The sequence below is a fragment of the Micromonas pusilla genome (genome assembly GCF_000151265.4).
Source record: "Micromonas pusilla CCMP1545 genomic scaffold MICPUCscaffold_6, whole genome shotgun sequence".
Taxonomy (NCBI): Eukaryota; Viridiplantae; Chlorophyta; class Mamiellophyceae; order Mamiellales; family Mamiellaceae; genus Micromonas; species Micromonas pusilla.
In genome coordinates, this window is record NW_003315887.1 from 634611 (window position 1) to 659441 (window position 24831).

The 24831-nt window shown below is 70.3% G+C and overlaps 10 protein-coding genes across 10 annotated transcripts; 5 read left to right on the forward strand and 5 right to left on the reverse strand.

The window, feature by feature from the left end:
* Positions 1–478: 478 nt before the first annotated feature.
* Positions 479–3782, forward strand: MICPUCDRAFT_40214 (uncharacterized protein; the record flags this gene model as incomplete). The annotated part of the gene is made up of 2 exons (XM_003059158.1): positions 479–3675; positions 3701–3782. The coding sequence occupies 2 exons, from the start codon at positions 479–481 to the stop codon at positions 3780–3782; spliced, it is 3279 nt and encodes a 1092-aa protein (XP_003059204.1).
* Positions 3783–5989: 2207 nt separating this feature from the next.
* MICPUCDRAFT_40215 (uncharacterized protein) lies at positions 5990–10564 on the reverse strand (the record flags this gene model as incomplete). The annotated part of the gene is made up of 2 exons (XM_003059453.1): positions 5990–8312; positions 8583–10564. 2 exons carry the CDS (start codon positions 10562–10564, stop codon positions 5990–5992), a joined length of 4305 nt encoding a protein of 1434 aa, XP_003059499.1.
* Positions 10565–11115: 551 nt separating this feature from the next.
* Positions 11116–12063, forward strand: MICPUCDRAFT_40216 (uncharacterized protein; the record flags this gene model as incomplete). Its single annotated transcript, XM_003059159.1, has 1 exon — positions 11116–12063. One exon carries the CDS (start codon positions 11116–11118, stop codon positions 12061–12063), a length of 948 nt encoding a protein of 315 aa, XP_003059205.1.
* A 104-nt stretch (positions 12064–12167) lies between these two features.
* On the reverse strand, positions 12168–14292 carry MICPUCDRAFT_58821 (uncharacterized protein). The gene is made up of 2 exons (XM_003059454.1): positions 14175–14292; positions 12168–13808 (listed from the first exon to the last, which is right to left on the reverse strand). The coding sequence occupies exons 1-2, from the start codon at positions 14276–14278 to the stop codon at positions 12236–12238; spliced, it is 1677 nt and encodes a 558-aa protein (XP_003059500.1). The 5' UTR covers positions 14279–14292; the 3' UTR covers positions 12168–12235.
* Positions 14293–14488: 196 nt separating this feature from the next.
* Positions 14489–15244, forward strand: MICPUCDRAFT_58822 (uncharacterized protein; the record flags this gene model as incomplete). Its single annotated transcript, XM_003059160.1, has 1 exon — positions 14489–15244. One exon carries the CDS (start codon positions 14489–14491, stop codon positions 15242–15244), a length of 756 nt encoding a protein of 251 aa, XP_003059206.1.
* Positions 15245–15296: 52 nt separating this feature from the next.
* MICPUCDRAFT_27264 (uncharacterized protein) lies at positions 15297–15921 on the reverse strand. Its single transcript, XM_003059455.1, has 2 exons — positions 15778–15921; positions 15297–15652 (listed from the first exon to the last, which is right to left on the reverse strand). Exons 1-2 carry the CDS (start codon positions 15895–15897, stop codon positions 15344–15346), a joined length of 429 nt encoding a protein of 142 aa, XP_003059501.1. The 5' UTR covers positions 15898–15921; the 3' UTR covers positions 15297–15343.
* Positions 15922–16072: 151 nt separating this feature from the next.
* Positions 16073–17458, reverse strand: MICPUCDRAFT_40219 (uncharacterized protein; the record flags this gene model as incomplete). Its single annotated transcript, XM_003059456.1, has 2 exons — positions 16073–16436; positions 16767–17458. The coding sequence occupies 2 exons, from the start codon at positions 17456–17458 to the stop codon at positions 16073–16075; spliced, it is 1056 nt and encodes a 351-aa protein (XP_003059502.1).
* Positions 17459–17630: 172 nt separating this feature from the next.
* MICPUCDRAFT_58825 (uncharacterized protein) lies at positions 17631–19090 on the forward strand (the record flags this gene model as incomplete). The annotated part of the gene is made up of 2 exons (XM_003059161.1): positions 17631–17755; positions 18175–19090. 2 exons carry the CDS (start codon positions 17631–17633, stop codon positions 18938–18940), a joined length of 891 nt encoding a protein of 296 aa, XP_003059207.1. The 3' UTR covers positions 18941–19090.
* Positions 19091–19112: 22 nt separating this feature from the next.
* Positions 19113–20512, reverse strand: MICPUCDRAFT_58826 (uncharacterized protein; the record flags this gene model as incomplete). The annotated part of the gene is made up of 2 exons (XM_003059457.1): positions 19113–20212; positions 20407–20512. The coding sequence occupies 2 exons, from the start codon at positions 20510–20512 to the stop codon at positions 19113–19115; spliced, it is 1206 nt and encodes a 401-aa protein (XP_003059503.1).
* Positions 20513–20971: 459 nt separating this feature from the next.
* On the forward strand, positions 20972–21752 carry MICPUCDRAFT_17886 (uncharacterized protein; the record flags this gene model as incomplete). The annotated part of the gene is made up of 2 exons (XM_003059162.1): positions 20972–21433; positions 21582–21752. The coding sequence occupies 2 exons, from the start codon at positions 20972–20974 to the stop codon at positions 21750–21752; spliced, it is 633 nt and encodes a 210-aa protein (XP_003059208.1).
* Positions 21753–24831: the final 3079 nt, after the last annotated feature.

A 24831-nucleotide genomic window follows, 5' to 3' on the forward strand; every position in this document is an offset into this window, starting at 1 on the left:
CCGGCCGGATATGGGACCGGCCGAGACAGGAGCATCAGGACTCGAAGCGGCGCGGCGTGCTGTCTGGTGTGATTGAGGGCGTTCATCGGTCACAGTTGAAAGGGTAGCGATCAAATATTGAAACCGAGCGATGGGTGAGAAACGTGATTTGAACGCGGTTGAAACAGCAGAGGTTGAAACTGAACGAGGCGGTGCTCGGCCTGTGTCAGAGTCACCAACGGTTATGTGGTCGCGTTTGAACGGGCGGCCGTCAAACATCGGCGCGCGAGCCATCGCCGCCGCATTCGCGCACGCGAGGTCGTCTCGTAGACCGCCCGCGACTCGCGCGCGCGCGTATCGGCGCCGTCGTCGCGCGAACGCGCCGTTCGCCGCGCGCGGGAGTCCCCGTCCGCGAGGGATCGAACAAATCAGCGAAATCAATCGCCCGCCGAGCGCGGCGCCAGATTCGTCCGCCGTCGTCCGCCCCCCTCGCGGCGCGATGGCCGGGCTCGCGGGGCTGGCCTCGCGCGACGCGACGCGCTCGCCCGCGTCCTCCATCGGCGGCGGGTACGGCCTAGACGCGGAGGTGTACTCCCCGCCGTCCGCGGCGGGGAGCCCCGGCGGAGGAGGGTTCGGGCTCGATTCCGAGGTGCGCGCGTCGTCGCCGCCCGAAGGGGGGGGATACGGGCTCTCGTCCGAGGTCAGCGGCGACGCGAACGACGCGAGCGCCGCCGCGCCCGCGTCGCCGCCGCGGGCGGCGGGGACCCACGGCGAAGGCCTCGGCGCGCTCGCGTCCGGCGGCCCGACGCTCGCGTCGTCGCCGCCGCTGTCCCCGAGAGGCGGCGCCGGCGCGAATGCGAATGCGAATGCGAACGACGCGGCGTCGCCGTCCTACCGCGGCGTCTCCTCCCCGTCCAACTTCCGAAAGGAAGCCACGGACGCGCTCGCGGAGAAGCAGAGCAAGCAGCGCTTGGCCGCGGTGTTCGGGTCCCCGAACGGAGAAGCGGACGCGCTCGAGCCCACGAACGCGCGTCAGCTCGAGCTGACGAGGGTCGAGGAGGCGAACGCCGCGACGAAGATTCAAGCCGTCTTTCGCGGCGGCAAGACGCGCGAGGAGATCGCCCTCGCGAAGCGATTCGGCGCGTCTTCCGATCCCGGGCAGAAGGACACGGTGAAGCGATCGCTGATATTGTCCGGGGACGCGCAGGATCGCACGGAGGCTGCATCCGCGGCGGCGGCGAAGAGCGGGTACGGCCTCGGCGCCGACGACTGGGAGCGTTTCGCCGCGCGGCAGCTCTCGCGGTTCGTCGCGCCCGCGCCCGGCGGGTTGACCGCATCGGACGAGACGCGCGGGTACCGCCTGCGCGTGCTCGCCGTGGAGGCGTACCCGTTCGGCGCGGAGGCGTACCGCGTCGCCGGGCGGTCGAACAAGGTTGAGGTTCGCGCGGCTGTATCGTTTTACGACGAGGCGAGCGGCACGTTCCACGGCGCGACGTGCTCGAGCGTCCCCGAGGAGGTGACGCTGCCGCCGCCCGAGGCGGCGAATGGCGCGGGGCGGCCGCAGCCGGCCAAGGGGAAGAACGCGAGAGACAACGCGGGGAAGCCCAAGCTTCCCGTCGCGACGCTGGACGTGCAACACGACGTCTACTTCACGACGAAAATTCGCGACGCGCGGTGTCTTCTCGTCCTGGAGATTGTGCTCGTGGAGAGGCGCGGCGGGACGATCGTCCGCGAGACGAGCGGCGGGTGGGCCGCGATCCCTACCGTGGACAAGAACGGCCGGGAGCCGGTCGGGGAGCCGTCGTCCGCGCCGATCCGCGCCGGGAGCCCGCGGTATCTGATGTGGGGCCGCCCGAGAGCGGGGCAGCATCCGCCCGCGCAGCTCGGCGACGCGCGCGTGCACTTCATATACGAGCCCGCGCCGATGCTCTCGCACGCCAAGGCGCTCATCCCGGACGACTTCCCGGTGACGTACGGCGACGTCATCCCCGGGATGTTGCGATTCGATCCGTTCGGGCAGCTCACGTCGAACGCGCTCGCGATCACGTCGACGCTGGCGGCGCCGGTGCTCGCGCCGACGCGACGCGTCGCGCTCCGAGGTCTCAAAGTGCGGCTCCCGAAGGCGCTGACCGACGTCGTCGCCGCGTCGCCGGCGACGGCGCGCGCGATCCACGGGCCGGACGCGCAGCCGCCGTCGATGGAATCGCTCGCGGCGAATCCCACCGCCGCGGCGGCGGCGGTGGCGGCGTCAAAGTGCGTGTTTATGCGCGCGAGCGTGCACAACGGCCGGCGGTTCGTCGGCGCGTCCGTCGACGTCGACGCGTGGGCCGCGGACGTCGACGGCGTGTCCACGATTCGACTCACGAAGGACGCGGTCGTGCCAAACGTCCCCGAGGACGTCCTCGTCGTGTTGATCCTCGAGGTGATGTACCGCGCCCCGGGGACGAACGACGCGCCGTACGTCCTGGGGTGGACCGCGGTGAGCCCGTTCAAACCCGGCGCTGATTTCGGCGACGCCGTCACCGCGGACGCCCCCGGCGGGTTGGAGCTTCGCGTCGGCGGGCGAGAGGCGACGCTGCGCACGACGCGCGGGCCGAGGAGCGAGCCCGCGGTGGATTGGAGGTCCGTCGTGCAAGCCCCGCACGAGGTGTGGCGCGGCGTCGTGCGCTACCGCGGCGTCGCCGCCGCGGAGGACAACGCGATCGCGATGTCGTTCGAGGCGATCGCCGCGCACGGCGACGCGGGGGATCCGGGGACGCCCGGCAGGGCGAAGGTTTCGAAGATCGCCGGCGGCGGCGGGTCGAGAGCGGGCGCCGGCGCGGGCCGGCCGGACCTGCGCGAGCAGATCATGGCGTCGCCGCGCGGGGACCAGCAGCTCGCGGCGCTCGCGGCGGCGATGCAGGCGCAGATCAACCAGCTCGCGCACACGGTGCATGAGCTGAGGAACTCGCCCGTGCGCACGGTGGCGGCGCTGCCCGCGGCGCCCGCGGCTCCCGCTCCCGCGCCCGCGGCGGCGATCTCGACGGAGCCGGAGGAGGAGTGGCCGGGCGGCGGCGATCCGAACGGCCCCGCGTCCGCGCCGAAGGACGCGGCGAGGAACCTCTTCAGCGGCGGCGTCGCGGCGGCGAACCCCACCAAGGGTTTGGGAGGGTTCACGCGCGCGACGAGGGCTCGGCTGCACGCCGCGGGCGCGGACGCGACGCTCCCGCCCGACGTGCGACTCGCGCTGCGCGCGGGCGCCGCCGCGGAGTCGGCACGCCGCACCGGCGCGCCGCCGCCGCCGCCGGACATGCTCAAGGAACACAAGGACATCAAAGCCGTGAACGAGGTCATCATTCAGTTCCTCGCGTACCGGAAGCTCGACGCGATCAACGCGGCGAACGACGGGCTCGCGGACGTGCACTTCACGTTCAACTTTTTCGATTTCCCCGGATCGACGTCGCGAGCGTGCCGTCTCACGCCGTCCGACGCGAAGCCCGGGGAGCCGCAGCTGCTCGTCCCCGAGGGCGCGGCGAGAGACACGCGCTCGACGAGCGCGGGCGCGAGCGCCAAAGCCGGCGAGGCGTGGTTCAAATTCGTCGTCGACGGCGACGGGAACGGCGCGGGGGACCGGCGGTGCGACGCGCACGACGCGATGCACGCGCGCCGCGTCGATTTCGTCGAATACCTCGCGAGAGATCAGCTCCACGTGGACGTGTGGGACGGCTCGTCGCTCATGCAGCACGGCGTCGCGAGCGTCGACTTGGCGGGGTTGCTTCGGCAGGGGAGAGAGAGCGCGGAGGTGCTCGTGGAGGCGCACGTGATGGACCACCGCGAACGCGAGTCGGGGGAGGCGGCGAAGGGCCGCCGCCGCCGCGCGGCGTTGAGCGCGGCGAGAGGGGAGAGCGCGGATGCTGACGCGGACGGCGGCGGCGTAAGCGGCGGCGCCGTGGCGCGCGGCGCGCTGCTCGTGCGGCTGATCAACGTCGGGAAAAAGCCGGAGGCGCGCTTGCTGCCGCCGCCGGGGTGGTCGCCCGCGCTCGCGGCGAGTCGAGACGCGGAGAGAGACGCCAAGACGGTGCGCGTGCGAGCCGTTCCGGAGAGCGGCGGAGAGCTCGCGGCGACGCTTCGCGGCGCCGCGGAGAACGTCCCGCCGGGTGGCGCGAAGGGGTTACAGTCGCTGACGGAGAGGAGGAAGATTGGCGACCGGTCCGTGCTTCAAGAGCAAGAGGCGCGGAAGCTGTCGAGAGAGGCGCGTCTGAAGGAGATTCGAAGCGGCGGCGGCGGCGGCGGCGTCGGCGGGTTGCAGACCCTCTCCGGCGCGCGCGTCGGCGGCGGCGGGTTGCAGACCCTCTCCGGCGCGTCGTCGTCGTCTAACCGACTCGCCCCCTCCGACGCGGACGAGCACGCGGTGCAGCAGAAGCTGTTGGAGGACATCGAGAGCGCGCGACGCCGCGCGAAACGCGCCAGCGTGCTCGAGAAGCTCCGGTCCGGGCTCGCGGCGAAAAAGACGGTTCGCCCGGCGTACGGCGAGCTGTGCTTCTTCGAGCACGAGTTCAAGTCGCCGGTGAACGTGGACTGCGTGTTCGAGGTGCGATGCGACGACCCGGAGGTCATGCTCGTCGCGTCCGCGGCGGAGTGGCGAGGTCTGCGAGAGGCGGCGGGGATGGCGCCGACGGCGGCTGGGATGGAGGATGACGCGCTCGCCGGGAACCGTCTGTTTCTCCTCGCGGGGGAGTCGGTGAAGGTGCCGTTTAAGTTTCAGTCCTTCGCCGCGTGGGACGACGGCGGCGCGGGGGGCGGCGACGAGGGGTTGCACCTGAGACCGAGGACGGTGGCGGTGCATTTCGTGAACACCGAGGACGGCGCCTCCGCGGCGGTGCTGCACGTGCACGTGAAGCCCAAGGCGATGACGGTGCAGAAGACGTTTCGGTTCCACGCGCCCGAGCACGATTTCTTCAAGGCGAGATTGTTACCCCCCGGCGGCGTGCCGACGCGCGACGCGCGCGGGAACTGCTGCCTCGCCGTGCGCGCGAGCGATCCCGCCGTCGCCGCCGCGGTGACGACGGCGACGTCGTCCGAGTCCGCCGCCGCCGCGGGCGCGCGGCGCGGGTCGGAGGAGATCGCGCTTCGGTACAAGTGCGGCGGCTGCGCGCCCGGGCCCGACGCCGCCGGACACACATCCGACGGCGGCGGCACGGTGTCCTTCTACGTGTGCGTGTACGCGGACGTCTACCTCGGCAGGCTTGCGGCGACGTGGCGGGTGTACGTGCACCCGACGCAGCGCGCGGACGTGTCCTCGCTCGTCGGGCAGACGTCGCACAGCAGCGTCGTCGTTCCCGGCGGGAAAACGACGCGCCGCGTCGCCGCGTTTTCGTCGCATCCGGACGAAGTGCAGGTGACGCCCGATCGCCTGACGCTGCCGGCGAACGCGCTCACGGAGGTGAACATCGCGTTTAGACCGCTCGTCGCCGGGAGGTTGGACGTCGTGGTGCACCTCGTCGACCTCGACCGGAGAGAGCTCGTGCACAGCCGGCTGGTGTCCACGGACGCGCGCGGACCGACCATCAACAAGACGTTCGACGTGGACCTCTCCCCGGGCGTGCGGTGTCACAAGAAGATCACGTACACGAACCCGTATCCGAAGCCGAAGGCGTTTTATCTACGATGCACGCACCCGCTTCTGTTGCACTTCCGACCGGAGAAGCTCGAGCTCCCGGCGAACGGGTCGCGGCCGATGGGGCTCACGTTTGAACCCGCGGAGGCGTGGGCGAGCCTCGCCGGGAGACGCGCGCCCTCCGAAGGCGGCGAGCCGGTGGAGGTGCTGGTGTTCATCAACGACGAAGAGGACGCGACGGAGGAGTGCTTCCGGATCAGAGTCAACGCGGACGCGGCGTACGTCGGCGCGGCGCGATAGTCGGCGCGCGTACGCACATTCTAATTTATCACGCCAACTAGAGAAGAATCATCACTCGCGTGCGAAATCGACGGTCACTTTGATCTATTGAACGCTTCGCCGCCGCGTTCCGTTCTACTCCGGGACGGGCAACCCCGCCGCCCTCCTCGCGTCTCTCCACACCGCCGCGATCGCGTCCGCGTCGTCCCTCGCGCGCAACGCCGCCTTCGCGAGCTCCATCACCCGCGCGTCGCTCAGCCCCGCGCACGGAAGCGGCGATGAGGGCCCCTCCCCGCGTCGCTCCGTCTCCATCTCCGCGCTCTTCTCCGCGGCGAGCTTCAGGACGCTCTCCGGGAGCCCCGCGAGCCGAGCGACGTTCACGCCGTAACTCTTCGGGCACGCGCCCTCTCTGAGCGCGTATAAGAACGTCACGCGCTCCGCGCCGCGGTCGCCGGAGACTTCGCAGCCCATGTGCGCCAACCGCACGCGCGCGTCGCCCGCTCGGTCGTCCGCGAGGCGGTGGTAGTGCGTCGAAAACAGCGACCGCGCGCCGAGATCGACGAGGTGGCGCACGACCGCGTGCGCGATCGCGGCGCCGTCCGTCGTCGCGGTGCCTCTGCCGAGCTCGTCCAGGGCGACGAGGGAGTTGCGCGTCGCGCGGCGGAGCATCGCCGCGGTCTCCGAGAGCTCGACCATGAACGTGGACTGCCCGCCGACGATGTTGTCCTTGGCGCCCATGCGAACGTAAATCGCGTCGGCGGCGGTCATCGTGAAGGACGCCGCGGGGACGTCCGCGCCGACGTGCGCCATGACCGCGGCGAGACACACCTGTCGCAGCAGCGTGCTCTTGCCGCCCATGTTCGGGCCGGTGAGTAAGAGGAACGGCGGCGATGCGGGCGTTTCTCCGCCCAAGAAGGTGTCGTTCGGAACGAACGCCTTCCCTCCGCTCATCGCGCCCACCGTCGGGTGGGTCAGCCGCGACGCGCTCAGCGACGGCTTCGCGTCTTCCGTCGACGGCGGCGGCAGCAACACCGGCGTGCACGTCTGCGCGCAGCACGCCGCGAGGTCTTCCGCCGCGAGCGCGAGCGAGCACAGCGCGTCGAGGCACGCGATCGCTTCCGCGGCGCGCTGCCACCGCGGCCACTCCTCGCAAAATTTCAACACGAGCCCGGAGAGAACCTTCCCGAGCGCGTCCTCTCTCGCCTCCTCCGCGGCGGCGCGCTCTTTCCGCATCGTCCCGAGCTCGGGGGAGTCGAAACGCTCGAACCCTTTACGTTTTCCTTCCCGCTGCCACCCCGCCGGGACCCTCGAGGACAGACGATCCGGAACCTCGACCAAGTGCGTGTCTTTGTTCGCGCGCACGAACGCGACTTCGCTCTTCCCGCCGCCGATTTTCTTACGCGCGTCCGACAGCCACTCCGCGAGCGCGTCGTCCGCGGCCGCGAGCCTCGCGTCCGCGGCGTCAACGGCCGCGTCCGCGCCGGGCTTCGGCTCGATCCGCCCGCTCGCGCGCGCGCCGTCCCAATCGAACGCGCGCTCGAAGTGCGCGAGCGCCTCCGTGAGCTCTGGCAACGCCGCGCCCGCGACGGCGGCGATGGCGTCCGGCGGCGCGTCCCCGCCGCCGCCCTCGGTCACGAGCGCGCGCAGCGACGGCGCGTTCGCGTCCGCGATCGCCGCGCGGACGTCGTCGAAGTCGCGCGCGATGTCCCTCGCCGCGCGCATCCCCTCGAGCGCTCTGAGAAACCCGTTCAGACGCGCTTTCGCCGCGTCCTCGTACAGAATCACGTTCGCGGCGTCGCGGCCTCGCCCGCCCGCGGCGCCGACGAGCCTGCTCACCGCGCGCTCGAGATCCGGCGCCTTTCGCATGCGCCCCTGCGCGCTTCGCAGCGCGTCCGAGGCGACGCCGCGAAGGCATCGCACCGCGCGCTGCCGCTCCTCGACCGCGAGGTGCGACCGCAGCGGACGGCACACCCATCGCCGCAGCGTCCGCCGCCCGGGCCCCGACGCGCATCGATCGAGCGAGCTCAGCAGCGACCCTCTCGACCCGCCGTCCGCGCCCTCCAGCACCTCGAGTCCGCTCAGCGCCGCGGCGTCCATGGCGACGTACCCTCCGTGCGACCACGCGGCGGCGACGGCGTCGCCAGGCCCCGGAAGCGCCTCGACGCGCCCGAGAGGGATCAAGTCGCGGTCGAGCATCGCGAGCGAGAGATAGGCGTGCATGACGCCAAACGCGCCGAGACCGGCGGCGCGTTCGCGCGCGGGCGCCGTCGTCGCGAGCGTCGCGAGCACGTCCGGGAGCTTGACGCCGCACGTCGCGCCGGCGTTCGGAGCGCTCGCGCCGCCCGCGAGCGTCGGGAAGTACGCGCCGTCCCGCAGCGCCTCCAGCGCGTCGTCCGCGCACGTGTCCCTCCCGCACGACCGCGTCTGCGCGTCGGGCGCGGCGTCTCGGATCGCGTCTCTGCGAGGGTCGAGGGTCCGTGCGAAGCGACGAATGTCGGGGTGGAGTTGAAAGGCGTCAGAAGCGAAGTTGAAAGCCGTCGAGGTGCGCCGGGATTGTGAGCGAGGGGTTGGCGGAGAGAAACATACAGTACGCCGGGAGAGAAAAGTCCTTAAGGATCGGCGTTCGCCGCGCCGACGCGGCCGTACGGGGACCAGTGTGTAGAATAGAACGCGCCTGATCGCCGGCGGCGGGCCGCCCGGCGTCGTCACCACCTCCGCGGGTCGCAACGTCGCGAGCGCGGTTCGAAGCCCGGACAGGTGCGCGTCGTCGAGCCACGCGCCGAGGAGGAACCGGCCGGTCGCGCAGTCCGCGGCGCAGACGCCGACCCACCGCTCGTCCTCGGCGCCCTCCCCCGTCGCGACGGCGCCTCCGTCAAACGTCGCGACGCAGTACGCCGCGTCGGGGGACGCCTCGCACATCTCCGGGTCGACCAGCGTCCCGCGCGTGAGCACCGCGACTTTCTCGCGCATGACGACGTTATCTCTCGTCTTCCCCGCAGCCTTCCTCTCCGCGAGCTGCGCGGGGGTCTCCGTCTGCTCGACGATGACGACGCGGTGCCCCGCGCGCGCGAGTCGCTCGGCGTTGGCGGCGTAATTCTTCTCCGGAAAGCCGCAGTGCGGCTGCTCGCCCTTCATGTACATCAGACCCAAGTCCGCGGCGCCGACGTGTGCGTCCATCTCGAAGAGCTCGTAGAACTTGCCCATCTTGAACATGATGACGCTGTCGAAGTGCGACGCTTTGAAGCGCCACCACTGCGCTTGGCCGGGGGACACCGTGAACGGCTTGCCGTTGGCGTCTTTGCACTTTGGGAAATCTTTCGGGAGGAGCAGCGTGGACTTGTCGTACCCCGGTTCGTTCGGGCGTTTCCCGCTCGCGTCGCGGCGGTTCTCCGGCTGCAGCCACGGGAACTGAAGGCGGTCGCGGTCCGCGTACTGCGCCGGGCCCGCGAGCGCGGCGGCGGCGGCGTTCGGCGCGCCGTCGCCGTCGCCGTCCGTCGTCGTCGTCGTCGCCGCCGTCGCCGTCGCCGTCGCCGACGCCATGCGCTCCGCGAACGATTTGGCCGCGTTCGGGTTCCGCGACGACGCGTCGATCGGAGGGAGCGTCGCCGGCGGCGGCGCGGCGGCGGTGGACCTCTTCGCCGGCGACGCCGCGGACGTCTTCTTCTTCGCGGGCGGCGGCGCGCGTTTCTTCTTCGCCTCGGCTCCGTATGACTCGCTCTCGCTCGCGTCGTCGTCGCTCGCGTCGTCGTCGTCGTCGTCGCTCTCTTCCTCTTCGACGTCGAAGTCGCTCTCTTCATCGTCGCCGCCGTCGTCGCCGTCTCCTTCTCCTCCATCGAAGTCGACGTCGCTGTCGCTGAGGACCACTTTCCTCTTCGCGCTCGCGCGCGACGGCCGCGACGCTTCTCCTCCGCCTTTACCTCCGCCGCCGACTTTTTTCAGCGCCGCCGCCGCCGCCGCGCGTCTCGCGGTGACGCGGCCGCCTCGTCTCTTCCCTTCTTCCGCGCCCAACGCGTCGTCGTCGTCGTCGTCGTCGTCATCGCTCGCCGCCGCCGCGGTGTCGCTCTCGTCGCCGTCGTCGTCGTCGTCGTCGTCGTCGCCGCCCTTGGCCTCCGCGGCGGCGGCTTCGTCCCACTTCACGCGGCGCTTTTGAATCGCGATCCACTCGTCGTCGCCGTCGTCGTACAGGACGCGATGCTTCTTTCTCTTCGCGTCGAACGCGGCGACTTTCCCGGCGTAGAAGCGCTTCTCTTTCTTCCAGAACACCGCGATCCGTCGCCCGACGTCCGCTCTCCCGTCCTTCACGTCGTCGTCCTCCTCCTCGTCCATCTCCATCGCGCTCGGCGGGGACGGCTCGGATTCGACGATCGCCGCGCGCTTCTCCGCGACCGCCGCGGTCGCGGTCGACGGCGCGTCCGGCGTGCTCGTCGCGAGAGGCGGCTCGTCCTTCTCCTCCTCCGCGCGCTCGTCCGTCTCCTTCCTCGCGACCGCCCCGGGCGCGGTCGTCGCGTCGAGCTTCGCCGCTTTCGCCGCGCGGGGCTCGTCGTCGCGATCGTCGCGGTTCTCGTCGGGCGAATCCGACGTCGCGGCGTCCGGCTTCGGCTTCGCCGACTCCGGCGCCGCGGACGTCTTCGGCGTGTTCGTCCGCGGCGCGAAGAAGCTCGAGATGCTCCGCATCCCCTTCGCGTCGTTCGGGGTCTTCGGCGGCGCCATCGCGGCCGTGTCCGCTCCAGTCGGAGTCGCTTGGCGAAATCTTGTTGTTTTGAACCGCCGCTGAAGTTGGTCGAAATATTAGCAAGGAAAATGGGCCTGCCAACAGAGGTTCAACAGGCCAAAAAAATCCATGGACAATCCGCCAACCGCCAACAGCTTCTTCGCGCGCTAAAGGTCGTCGATTTCGCGCGCGCGCGCTCACACCGCACCGCGCGCGTCATGGCGACGACGGCGCCCCCCGCGGAGAGTATAGCATCGGTGCGCGCGCGTTTCGACGATTCCCGTTTTTTGACTCCCTCCTCCCGCGCGCGGCGTCGCGCGAGCGCGCGAATCCTCGCTCGCGCGATCGACGACCCCCGAAAGGACGCGCGACGAAGGCCATCGAATCGCCGCTGACGTCACCGCCTCCTCCGCCTCCTCCTCCTCCTCCTCCCGCCTCGCGCGCGTCACCGCAGGGACCCCGCGACGCGTCGGGGTCCAAAACACACGAGACGCGCGATTCGCGCGGGACGTTCAAGCACGCGAAGCGCGCGTTCCGAAGCACCGCGTTGATGGCGGTGGACGAGGACGCGGAGGCCGCGTGGGAGGACGATCATCGTCGTCGTTCCTCGTCCGGAGACCGCGGACTTCCGTCTCGACTCGCGCACCTGCGAGGCCCCTCCTCGACGACGCCCGCCGCCTCTCGCGCGCCGCCGCCGGCGCGGCCGACGGTGCAGCCGACCGTGCGAACGGCCTCCGGGAAGACGCTGATGGGCCCGTGGGTCGGACGCTTCGCGCGCGCGGACGCGGATCTCGCGGACGCGGGGGGCGCGTCGTCACAGCTGTGCGACTCGGACGAGGAAGATTTCTTCATCGCGCGCTCCTCGTCGCCGATAGACGTGATGGACGCGGACCCGCCCACGCCCGAGAGCTGCGCGCGTTATACGCCGCGCGGCGCGAAGCGCCATTCGGCGGCGGCGTTCTCCTTCGACGCCGTCGACGTCGACGCGCTGACCGACGTCGCGTTCGCGGGCCCGGACGAGACGCCGACGGATCACGCCGCGGTGACGCGCGAGCTGATGCTCGAAGACGCCATCACCGGCCGCGCGGCGGGAGGCGCGGGCGCGGACGCGAGGGCCCGCATCCTCCCGTGGTCCTCCCCGCCCGGGACCGGGGTTAAGCGCGATCACGCCGAGCCCGCGCCCGCGTTCGATACGCGTCGGTTCGCGCGCGGGAGCGGCGGGCGGGGACGACGAGAGGCGCGGAGCGCGCCCGCGGCGACGCGACGCGTCGGGGGCGCGCGCGTCTCGGCGCGGACCAAGGCGAGGGCGCCGCACGCGGTGGCGAGGGCGACGAAAGAGAAGCTCGCGTCCACGCGTTTGGAAGCGACGGGCGGGGAGGCGTCCAGGGGGTTGTTCGGCGGAGGGAAGAACACCGCGTTCGGGTCGAGGAATAACGGCGCGAGGAACACGATGGGGACGAGGTGTCTCCAGCCCCGAGGCGGCGGCGGGCTCATGTAAAATTCTGTCTGTACGACCACGCACTGCCGTGTGTACGTGTATCTATAACTTATAACGAAGCCGCGTGTCAAGAAATCAGAGCGAATAAAACAGCGAGTCGTCGTCGTCAATCACTCAATTTAACATTACAAAACAGAAGAAAGAATCGTCGTCGTCTGGTCGAGGCCGCCGCTCACTTGTAGCACACCCGCTTCGCGACGCGCACGATGTCGGCGACTTTCGGCAGCGCGAGGTCTTCCAAGTTCTTCGCGTACGGCATCGGAATGTCCACGCCGGTGATTCTCTCGACGGGCGCGTCGAGGTGATCGAACGCGTCCTCCATGACCATCGCCGCGATCTCCGCGCCGACGCCCGCCTGCGGCCACCCTTCCTCGACGACGACGATCCTGTTCGTCTTTCGCACCGACGCCGCGATGGCGTCTCGGTCGAGCGGGCGCAGACAACGCAGGTTGATCACCTCCGCGTCGATGCCTTCCTTCGCGAGCTCCTCCGCGGCTTTCTTGCACTCGCCGACCATCTTGCTGAAGCTCACGAGCGTGACGTCGCTCCCGGGGCGCATCACGAGCGCCTTCCCGAGCGGCGCGACGTGCTCGGGCGACAGCGCCTCCTTCGAGATCGGAAAGCTCTCGCCGTACAGGAGCTCGTTCTCGAGGAAGATCACCGGATCCGGGTCGCGAATCGCGGCTTTCATCAACCCCCTCGCGTCCTCCGCGTCGTACGGCACGACGACTTTCAACCCCGGGATGGACATGTACCACGCGGCGAAGCACTGCGAGTGCTGCGCGCCCACGCCCGCGGCGGCGCCGTTCGGCCCTCTGAACACGATCGGACAAGAGATGGTCCCCGCGGACATGTACAGCGTCTTCGCCGCGGTGTTCACGATGTGATCGATCGCCTGCATCGCGAAGTTGAACGTCATGAACTCGACGACGGGTTTGAGACCCATGAACCCGGCGCCGCACGCGAGCCCCGCGAACCCGGCTTCCGTGATGGGCGTGTCGCGCACGCGCTCGGGGCCGAACCGCTGGATGAGCCCCTTCGTGATCTTGTACGCGCCCTGGTAGTCGCCGACTTCCTCGCCCATGATGAACACCTTCTGGTCTCTCTCCATCTCCTCCGCCATCGCGCTGTTGAGCGCGTCGCGCACGGTCATCATCGTCGCGTCGGCGCCGTGCGCCGGCGCCGTCGCGGCAGCGCCGGCGTCGTCTTCGATCTGGCGCCCCGCGGCTCGGCTGCCGGTGAGCGGCACGCCGCGTTCGCCGATCGGGCGGTAGTCCGGGCGCTCGAGGACCGCGCGCGCGGGCGCGGACGCGGACGCGGCGTCTGCCGGGCTCGCGCCGCTCGGGCTCGCGTCCTCCGCGGGCGGGACGTAGTCCTTGAACGCGCCGACGGCGTCCTGCTCCTCGCAGAGCACCGCGACGGGCTTTCCGACGGGAACGTCCTCCGCGCCCTCCGCGACTAAGATCTTCGCGACCCAGCCGTCTTCCATGGACTCCATCTCCATCGTCGCCTTGTCCGTCTGGATCTCCGCGAGGATGTCCCCCGCGGCGACGAACTCGCCCTCCTTCTTCTTCCACGCCGCGATGCCGCCGTGCGTCATCGTCGGCGACAGCGAAGGGAACGGGACGATCTGATGCGAGGGGAGGTCGTCGCTCGACGCGGCGCTCGACGCGGCGAACCCGCGCGCGTCGCCGCCGCGGCGCGAGGTGGACGGGGCGCCGCGCTCGTCCTTCGCGTCGAGAAGCCTGCGTCGCGGGAGGGGGTCGGGGTGGAGGGGGCGTCAGAGGGCGATCGGATCGAGCGGCGGGGAGAAGACGAGAGGGGACGCGGACGCCGCGTTCGTTTCACGCGGCGCGACGTTTCGCGAGGAGGATGTTGTTGAATTGCCTCGCCGCCCCGCGAGACGACGATCGCGACGACGACGACGACGACGACGACGACGATCGCGACGCTCCGCGATCCGGGGAGCGACGCGAACCCGCGCGGGGATCCACCCGCGCGGGGATCCACCCGCGCGCGCGCCGCCGGGATCGCGTCCGCGCGGCGCCGCGCGTCGTCGACCGAAAAGACGACGATTGGTTGATGGACGGACGCCTCTGCAGAGCACGCACCCGTGCGCGTAGGACCCGCTCGCGCACGGCGCCTGGCCGACGCGCGCGGCATACGCGGACCGGATCACCGCGGTCGCGCGACGAAGCGCGGACCTCGACGCCATCGCGCGAGTTTTTGCGTGATCGTCCGAGGCGGAGCGCCGTGAACAGTGCGCGAGAGGGGGGCGGGAGGCGCGATCGGCAGAGATATTTTTTGGGCCGGCGCGGCTCGCGCCGGCGCTCGCGTTTTCAGCGCTCGCGGCCGGGATGGATGGTTGCTCGCGCGGGTCGCACTCCGAGCCGCGCGTCGTCGGCCCGAGTCGACGCTCGCGACGATGACGAGCAGCGTGGAGACGCTGTCGCAAGGTGCGCGCGCGCGCGTCCCGCGCCCCTCCGTCACCCTCGCGCGTCGCCGCCCGCCGTCGCCGCCGTCGCCGTCGCGTCCGTCCCGCGCGTCGCTCATTCACTCACTCATCTCTCGTCCTCTCTCGCGCCGTCTCCCCGTCTCTCCTTCTCGTCCAGGCTTGCAGCGCGAAATCGCGCCCGCGGTGAGCGACTGCGACGCGTCCGCGCGCGCGTCCGCGCGCTCGCAGTCGAGCCTGACGGCCTCCATCGAGCGCCTGCACCGCGAGCTCGAGGCGCTCCTCGCGGCGGTCCCCGAGCCCGAGGCGCGCGCGCACGCGGACGCGATCTCGGGGCTCAAATCGCGCGTCGCGACGCTCAGGGCGTCGGCGCTCGCGACGCGCGCGAAGATGGTCAGGATACACGCCGGCGCGAAGGCGATGCGCAGGGTGGACCTCGCGGCGGTGCTGGACGACGACCACGACGGGCTGCCGCCGCGGGAGGATCTGTACGTGGGGGAGAGAGACGACGACGACGACGACGACGACGACGACGACGCGGAGGCGTCGGAGGCGTCGGAGGCGTCGGAGGAATCGGCGTCGGCGTCGGCGTCGGAGAGGACGACCGGGACGCCGCGGTCGACGCGCGGCGGCGGCGCGACGGAGACGGACGCCTCCGGGGACGACTGGCACGACGCGGACGACGCGAACGTAGACGATAGCTTTAGAACCACCCCGGGGAAGGAGTAGTCGAGGAGAACGAACTGAACGAACGCTATCGCGCGCGCGCGGACTCGACGACAAAAAACTCGACGACGTCAAAATCAAAACTACGCGCCTCGTCGCGCGTCAACGCTTCGACCCCGGGCCGTACCCCGGGAGCGCGTTCAAGCCTAGCCTAGCCTCCATGACGCTGTGGAGGTCCTGCCCCGCCCTCGGCATCTCCGCCCGGTCCGCGGGGTTATCCAGGTAGCTCTCGAACCCGAACCTGTCGACGTCGCCGGACATGATCTCCGAGCCGAACCTGGACGACGGGAGCCCGGGGAGTCGGCGATGCTTCGCCAGGTACTGCGCCTCGATGTCCATCCGCGCGGGCATCGCGACGCCGTACGTGTTCGCGAGCATGTGTCTCTTTTCCGCCGCGGCCATCGCCGGACCCTGTCGATCGCGGCGGAAGGAACGAACGAGGCGCGCGTCAGCGACGAACGAAGACGCGCGGACGCGAAGTTAGGGTTGCGCGGAGGAGGAGACGACGCGCGAGATCTGGCCGCGAGAAGACGCGCCTGCTCTTGGATGATCTCGACCGGGTGACGGCTCAGGTGCGAGACCTCCGCTTTCGCGCCCGGGAGACCATTTCTCATGGCGTCGTGCGGCTCGCGCGCGAACGGCATCTCGGACGCCATCTCGTTCGTGCGCGACGTCGCGCGTCTCGAAGTGCGCGCCCGCGACGAAAAAAGCGACGAAGCACGCGGTCGTCGCGCGTCTGTTCAAACGGCGAAGTTTGACGACGAGGGGCGACTGGACTGCTGAATAACGCACCCGCGAAGCACTCCTAATAAGTCTAGCTAGTCTACCTACTCACAGCACGTACGGCACCATCGCCCACCTGTCGCGCGGGTACTCGGGCATGTTCTTCAGGTACCACGCGTGGTTCCTCCTCGCCGCGAGCGCGAGGTTCGCGAACACCGCGAGAAGCATCGCGAGCGCCGACCTCGTCCGCGTCGCGTCGTCGCTCGCGTGCGCGACGCACAACCCGAGATAGAGAACGCACTCGGCGAGGTAGTGCGGGCACGACACGCGCTCGAACCATCCCCCGCGCGGGATGCCGTACCCCTCCGTCGCACGACGACGACGACGACCCGCGCGCTCGTCCTCCTCCTCGGCTTTCGTCGTCGTCGTCGTCGTCGGCGGCGGCGGCGGCGGCGGCGCGCGCGCGTGTACCCTCGAGGTCGTTCTATACGAGCGAACGTCGGGGTGGCGTTCAAAGGCGTCAGGTGGAGTTGAAAGGCGTCGAGGGCGGGGATCGTGAGCGAGGGGTGGGCGGAGAGAGGCGAACGCCGGGAAATGTCCTCAAGGATCGGCGTTCACCACGCCAACGCGGCCGTATGGGGACCAGTGTGATACTAGAACGCGCCTCAACTCCGCGAGCGTCCGGTGCGCGCAGCGCTGCGCGACGTTTCCGACGACGAAGAGCGCGACGCCGAGCGCCAGACGCGCGCCACGCGCCGCCCGCTCCGCGTCGCCCCCTCCGCCGACCCACGCGACGACGCACCGCGCGAGACGCCTCGGGTAACGGCACGACGTCGTCTCTCTCGCGGCGTCGAGCATCGTCCGCGTCAGCGCGCCGAGAGCGCCAAGAGCGCCGCCGCCGCCGCCTCGCGTCGAGATTAAAATTTTATCGACGACCGCCGCCGGCGCGAATGTGAGCGGCGCGAGGACGTAGTACGCCATCCCGACGAGGTACCCCGCGACGTGCATCCTCGCCTCCGCGCGATACGTCGAGATGAACGCGCTCTCGTGCGCGCGTCGCGCGATGTGGACCTGGAAGAGGACGTGGACGACGACGCCCCGCGCGGCCGCCGCGGCCGAGGCGTTCGTCGTCCCTCCGTCGGCGTCCATCGCGTCGTGTAACGCCGCGAGCGCGAGGAGCGTCAGCGCGGCGTTCACGATAAATCCGAGGACGTAGAAGTGCGAGAACCACGCGTGCGGGACGGTGAACGCGCGGCGTTTCTTCGCGCGCGCGCCGGCGTCGTCGTTCGCGTCGTCGTCGTCGTCGTCGTCGTCGTCGTCGTCGTCGTCGTCGTCTTTCCCTCGCGATGCGAGCCCTCGGAGGAACGACGTCGCGAACGGGACGAGGTCGCGCTCCGCGATCACCGACGCGGACGCGAACGCGAGCCAGAACGTCGCGAGCGCGGTCGACACGACGTCCGCGTCCACGAGCGGGGGAGGGGAGCGCGTCGTCATCGCGTCGGCCGGCGTCGGGTGTGCCGAGGAATGACGATCACGTCGGCACACCGTTCGGCATTTGACAGTCGAACATAAAATGTTCATCGGTGAGTTGAAAGTGAACGCGATTCAATAAGGTTATTGAAACCGAGGGATGGGTGAAAAACGTTCGTTTCGAACGCCCCTGTATATGTCGGTTCGAGGACATCGCTTTTCGGGCGCGGGCGACGTTGACCGAGGTCATAACGTCCGCGCGAGTGTCACGTCACACCCGCTCATCATGTCTTTCTTCGCCAAGGAAAACGCCGCTCCCATGTGCGTCCCGCCCCCGTCGAGCGCGGCGCGTCGTCGGCGACGACGCCGACTCCGCACGCCGTCGTCTCGCGTCGCGCGTCGCAAATCTAATCTCGTTCCCCCGTTCAATGTTGGCACCGCGCGCGGCTTTTCCTTCGACCCGCGCGCGGGCGGCGCATCGCGCGTCGACGTCCGCGCTCGCGCGGTGTCGCGCCGACCGCGCGCGTCGCGTGCGTCGTCCGCGACCGCGCGCGTTCGCTCGCGTCGGGACGCGACGCGCGAACGCGCTCGCGTCGCGGGACGGATTCGAAACGCGTTCGTGACAGCTGTGATGGATTGATTATGATTAGAAAGACGCCGCGTCGCCTTCGCGGCGACGTTCGACTGACGCCCGCTTCCCCCGAACGACACCAACCCCGCGCTCCGTCCAAAACGACCAGCCCCCACGCGGCGTACGGCGCCAAGCCCGAGAGGCAGCACGGCGCGGGCCCGTCCCAGATCTCGTTCGGGAACTACGAGGAGCCCCCCGGTCGATCCGCCGCCGGCGTCGTCGGTCGCGACGCCAACGTCCCGTACGGCGCGCCGTCGCAGGCGCGCGCGGTGAGCTCGAACGCGTACGCCAACGGCGCGGATCAGAACTGCGGGAACTACATCACGGACCGCCCGTCGACGCGCCTGCACGCGCCCCCGGGTGGCGTGTCGCAGATCTCCCTCGGCGGCGGGTACGAGGCGCCCGCGAGGGCGTCCGTGACCGGCGGCGGCGTCGCGTACAAGTCCGCGGCGAAGGCGCGCGAGGAAGCGGGGCACGACATCTTCGGCACGGGCGGTCCCGCGCCGGCGCCGCAGCAGCAGCGGGCGTACCACGAGCCGGAGACGGCGGCGTACGCGCCCGCGCCCGGCGGGAAGGTGGAAGCCGAGGAGCTGGACATCAAGAACATGATGCACGCGGATCTCCGAACGCTGTGCCGCGACCACGGCCTGTCCCCGGCCGGGTGCAAGAACACGCTCGTGGAACGCGTCGTGGAGGCGATGACGTGCGGGCGAATCAGGGTCATGGTCCCGGAGAGGGGCGTCTGCGGCGCCGCGGCGGTCGGGAACAACTACACGCGCGCGGAGGGGCAGAACACCGGGAACTTCATGACCGGGCGGAACTCCAGCCGCGTGCTCGCGCCCCCGGGCGGCGGGTCGAGCTTCTCGCTCGGGTAATTCGCGCGGGCGGTGGCCTGATGTGTTGTGTACGTTCGAACGTGTTGTATTGTAGCTTACGATGAACGAGGGTGGGTGTGGGAGGGGATCTCCCGATGAACGGAACGAACGGACGAGTTGACGAGTAATACGAATGATGAGAACCTCTCTACGATTGATGATCTACGGTGCGCTAGTCGCTATCGCTCGCTACTACGTCGTCCACCGTGAGCTTATTCATAGCCTTCACGTTCGCGACAGTCTTCTCCTCGTCGTCCGACGACGACGCCTCGAGTTTCCTCTGCAACCGCGCCACCGCCGGACTCGCCGGCGGCGACTTCGGCGGCGACTTCAGCGGGCTCGAGAGCGGCGACCTCGACGCCGCTTCTCCGTTCGCCGCCGCCGCCTCTCGCTTCGGCGACTTCGGAAACCGGATGTACTCGTACGGCGGCGCGGGCGCGTCCGTGCGCGCGTACACGTACATCATCGACGGCCCCCACGACATGCGTCGCTCGCGCGCCTCGAGCAGCGTCCAACATTCGCCGACGGCTCCCTCCGTCTTGTCGTCCGGATTCGTCACGTCCACGAACCGCTGTCGCAGCGTCACCGCGAGCGCGCCCGGTCGCAGCAGCTCCATCGCGCGCGCTTCGATCTTCGCGAAGAGCTGCTCGGAGAAGCAGCACGAGTTTATCAGCACGACGTCCGCGTCGCCCCAGCCGTCGTCGTCTAAGAAATCCCCTCGGATCATTCTCACGCGCGGCGCGCGCGCGCCGCCGCCGCCGTCCTCGTCGTCGTCGTCGTCCATCGGCAGCGTCCCGCTCGCGACCGCGTGCGCGCGCATCGCCGCGGCGATCGCCGGCGCGCACTCCGCGTCGTACAAGGACACGAGCTCCGCGCCGAGCGCGTGCAGGCCTCTGAGGCACTCGATCCCGACGCACGACTCGAACGGGTGCAACGTCGCCGCGGCGAACGCGGGCCTGCCGACGCCGGCGCCGAGGTCGACGAGCTTGGCGCCCTCGCGGGGTATCCGCGCGCGGTGCGTCTCGAAGAACGCGACGAGGGACATGAACCCGAACTCGCCGTACACGAGGTCGCGCACGGACTCGTCCTCGTCCCTCGCGAAGACCTCGTCGCGGCATCGCTCGCGCGCGAGCGACCCGGGGTGGTCTCTGAAGAGCTCCTCCAGGAGGAGCATCGCGCGTCGCGGCGGGAGGACGCCGGAGGACGCGTCCGGGGTTTCCACCGGAGGCGGGCGCGTCGCCGCGGCCGCGAGGCGGGCTCTGATGGCTTCGGCTGCGGGTTTCGAGATGGGGGTCGGGACGGATGGGGGTGGGGTGGGGGATCAGACAGGACGGACGCGTCGAGGAGGGAGAGGCCGTTCGTTCGTTTCGACTCGCGCGTTCCGCGACGAGGGAGACGAGACGTAGACGTCCGCGTCCGCGTCCTGTCGTCGAGCGAGGCGCGCGCGCGACGCGAGCGCGACGCACCTCGGACCGCGTCCGCCTCGGCGCGGAAGTTCATCAGGCTCGGGCCGTACGCCACGAGCGTGTCCCTCGCCCCCGCCCTCGCGTCCTCGTCGTCCTCGTCCGACATCGCGCGCGGCGGATTTTGAAGGGCCGGCGCTTCCATCAGCGCCGGTTCGCGGCGCCGCGCCGGGCGACGTACGCGTACGTACGTGCTATTTATACTATTTGCTCATAGACATCGTAGATCTCGTTTCTCACGTCTCTGGGCGACGTGGCGGCCCTCCGCGCCAGGGTTTTGGTGGCGACGGAGCCGGCGACGTCATTATCCTCGCCGCGCACTCGCACGGTCGTCATGGCGTCCGCTGTCGCACTCTCCGCGCTCCCCACGGTCACGCGTAAGCCGCCGACGCGCGCGGTCGCGCTCCGCAGCCGCGCCGCGTTCGCGTGCCGCGCGTCGTCCTCCGGCGATAAGGACGTCGTCGATTTCGGAGCGATTCCGAGAGGCATGGGCTTTCCGAAAGGCGAGGGCTTCGCCTTCGGCGACGCCGACGCGGCGACGAAGACGTCCACCACGCCGTCGTCGTCCATGACGCTGTTCTCCTCCCCGCTCGCGACCGCCGCGCCGCTCTTCGCGCTCGCGGAGGGGTTGCGAGACGACATCAAGCCGTCGTACTTCGCCACGCTCGGGCTCTTCGTCCTCTCCGCGCCCGGCCTGTGGTCGCTCGTGAAGCGCAGCGCGAAGAGCAAAGTCGATCGAAAGACGTTCGAGGTCGCGGGACCGAGCGCGACGCCGTCGATGCCGCTGGACGAGCTCGCGCGGGAGATCGCGGCGTTCTTCAGGCGGAACAACTACGTCGTCGCGGACGCGGGGGAGGTCATCACGTTCGAGGGAAACATCGCCCCGGAGAAGGGCACGGCGGCGTACATCACGTTTTGCGTCGCCGTCGGGTTGCTGTGCATCGCGCTCGTGTGCTCGATCGCGCTGCCGGGCGGGAACTTGTGGTACTCCATCGCGCTCATCTCGCCGCTGTCGGGGACGTATTACATGGTGCGTTCGTCGCGTCGCGGTTTGTTTGTCGCGCCTCGTTCGGTTCGTCTCTCTCTCTCGCGTTTTCCGTCCGCACAGCCGTGCGTCTCGCCGACCGACGATCGCTCCCCGCTCACCTCCGCTTCCTCTCGTCTCCGCCCCATCGCAGGACAACGCCGGGAGGAAGGAGAAGGTGAAGGTGAAGATGGTGACCGCGGACGACGACATGACGACGGACATCATCGTGGAGGGGGACGTGGAGGAGATCGAACGCATGCGCCGGGACCTGAACCTCGTGGAGAAGGGCAAGGTGTACGTGAAAGGCATCCTCGAGCAGTGATGAGCGCGAGATAGATATTATTTCGTCGAGAGGCGCGCGCTTGTACATACGAAGCGAGCACGTTACGCGCGCGCGTCGCGTCGTCGTCGGTCGTCGTGGCTGCCGCGCGGTCTGCGGACTTCCCGCGGCGGCGGCGGCGGCGGCCCGACCGAAAACCGCTCGAGGCGAAATTGCGATTTTCGCGAGATCTGGAACGCGAAGCGTCAGCGTCAGCAGATCTGACGACACGCTCCGGCGGGGCGCACGCCGGCGACATGGCGCGCCAACGCAAAACGTTTAATTTCCGCGTCGCGCAGATGTTCGTCTACTTCCCGGGTGCGTCCGTCGTCCGCGCGCGCGCGCCGCGCCCCCGCGTCGCGCGCGGCCGCTCTCGCCTCGCCGCGACTCGCCCCTCTCGTTCGTAACTGACATCTGACGCGACACCCGCGCATCGTTGCATCTCGTTTCGTCCCCGCGCGCGCAGGCGTCGTCGTCCTCTTCAACGTCGCCGCCGTGGGCGTCATGGCGTGGGCGCTCTCCCGCGTGACGATGGAAATCGACACGACGTTGGACTCGTACAAGCAGAGCGACACCGTCGCGAGCTTCCGCGAGGACCAGGCCGCGATGTTCTACTACTACGACGAAGCGCTGTTCCACCCGCCGCTGGGGGAAAACGCGACGTTCCTCGCGGAGATGCGCGCGCTGCGAGCCGCCGCCGCGGCCGCGGGGACCCTGAACGCCGCGCCCGCGATCCCCTCGCCGAACGCGCCGCGCTCGTCGCTGGACGCCGCGCTGATGAACCCCACCGCGGGGCTCGGCGGCGGCGGCGGCGCGGACGAGCTCCACGTCTTGGTTCGCGCGTCCGACGACGCCGGCGACGTGTTCGCGCCCGACATCTCCCGCGCGACGTGCGAGCTGAAACGCGCGATCGAGCGCGACGCGATGTACGCGGGCGAGGTGTGCGAGCGGGCGGGGCGGGGGCGCGACGGGCCGTGCCATTCGACGTTCTCCGCGTTCGACGTTCGAACGGCGTACCGGATGATCGGCCTCGGCGGCGCGTTCGATGGGTTCGTGGCGCTCGCGACGTCGCTCGCGAGCTTCGAAGAGAGCGGCGGCGGCGGCGCGGGGAACGAGACCGTCGCGGATGCGCTGAGGCGCGCGCGCGACGCGTGCGCCGCGGGCGAGAGAGGCGAGGTCGATGCGGGGGAGGTTTTGTGCGCGTCGACGCCGTCCTTGGGTTGCGACGCCGCCGCGTGCGCCGGCGACGAGCTCGGCGCGAAGGCGTGCGTCGTCGGCGGCGGGCTCATCGACGCGTGCGCGTGGCTGGACGCGTCGGCGGTGACGCCCGCGGACGTCCGCGCGCTCGCGGCGTTCCCGACGACGCCGCTCGACGCGGGCGAGTGCGGCGCGCTCGCGTCCGCGTCAGGCGGCGACGAGATGCGAGCCGCGTTGCGCGTCGGCGCGGTCGCGATACGATGGGCGCGCGCGGGCGAGCGACGGATGGCGTCGTTCGCGATGCCGTGGCGGCTCCTCGCATCCGATACTTTCGGTGAAACTGTCGGACGGGACGTGTCGGACGTGTCGGACGCGGACGCGCTCCGGAGCGACGTCACGCGGCTCGTGTTTCGCCTGCGCGGCAAGGACCTCTCGCAGAAGGTGTCGGCCGCGACGAAGTGGGCGATGCACGACGTCGGCCCGAACGTGATCGAGACGTGGCGCGCGAGGAGCGGCGACGGCGGGCGCGTCGTCGCCGCCGCGTCGTGGCGCCAGACGTGGGCGTTCCGGGAGCTCGGGCTCGCGACGCTGTGGGAAGACCTGAGGTGGGCGATCGGGTCGGGCGCGCTCACGTTCGCGTTCGTGTGGTGGCACACCTCGTCGCTGTTTCTCACGGTCGGCGGGATGGCGGCCGTGTGCTCGTCGCTGATCGCCGCGCAGTTCGTGTACGTGTACGTCGTCGGCGTGACGTGGGTCGGTCTGTTGAGTTTCATCGGGATATTCCTCATTTTGGGCATCGGCGTGGACGACGTGTTCATCATCTTAGAATTTTGGAGGCAAGCCGCGGACGAGCACGGAGACGGAACCGACGCGACGCGAGGGGAAGACGCGACGGGGGCCCTCGGCGACAACGCGCTCGTGAACCGGATGACGTGGACCGTGAGAAAATCGCAGTACGTCGTCACGATGACCTCCCTCACGACCGCGATGGCGTTCGCGATAAACCTGTCGTCGCAGATCGCGCCCATTCGGCTCTTCGGCGCGTTCATGACCGCTCTCGTGGCGTGCAACTACTGGCTCGTGTGCACGTCGTTCCCCGCGCTGCTCGTGCTGCGGCACCGGTGGGGCCCGCGGACGCGCCGCGCAGCACGCCGCGCGCTCGCGGGCGTCGCGCGCGGGTGGCGCCGCGCGACGCGGCGCCGGCGACGACGACGGGACGCGCCGCGCGAGGAGGCGTCGGCGTCGACCGCCGCGGAGGCGGACGCCGCCGCGGCGGTGGTGGAACGCGCGCACGGGTTGCCGCCCGCGACCGTCGTCGCGCGACGGCGGTCGTCCTACGGCCACGTCTACGCGGTGGCGCATCGGCGTAGGCCGAGCGGCGGGTTCGGCGGCGGCGGCGGCGCGAGGGGCGCGCACCACCGGCGGTTTCACTCCACGGTGCCGTGCGCGTTTCACCCCGACGACGGCGGCGTCTTCAGCCCGAAGAAGCCGTCGTTTTCGTCCGTCGGCGCGGTGGGCGCGACGGCGAGCGAGAGGAAGGCGGCGTCGCGGACGACGCGACGGACCGTCTCCCTCGGCGGCGGCGCGACAGGAATCGCCGGACGCGATTCGAAGCACGACTTTTTCTTCGACGCGCTCGCGTCCCCGGACAGCGCGATGGACATCTACGAGTACTTCAAAGACGTCGCCGGGACGAGCTCGAGCGACGACGCCGCCGACGAATACCCAGACTTCGTCACCGCCGCCGGGAGCGTCGCGGACGCCGACGAACGACGCGCCGCGCGGCGGCGCCTCCTCCCGTGCTGCGGCGCCGGCTCGGACCCGGACTCGAACCGGAAAGGCGACTGCGTCGACCGCGCGATTCACCGCCTCGCGGACTTTGTCG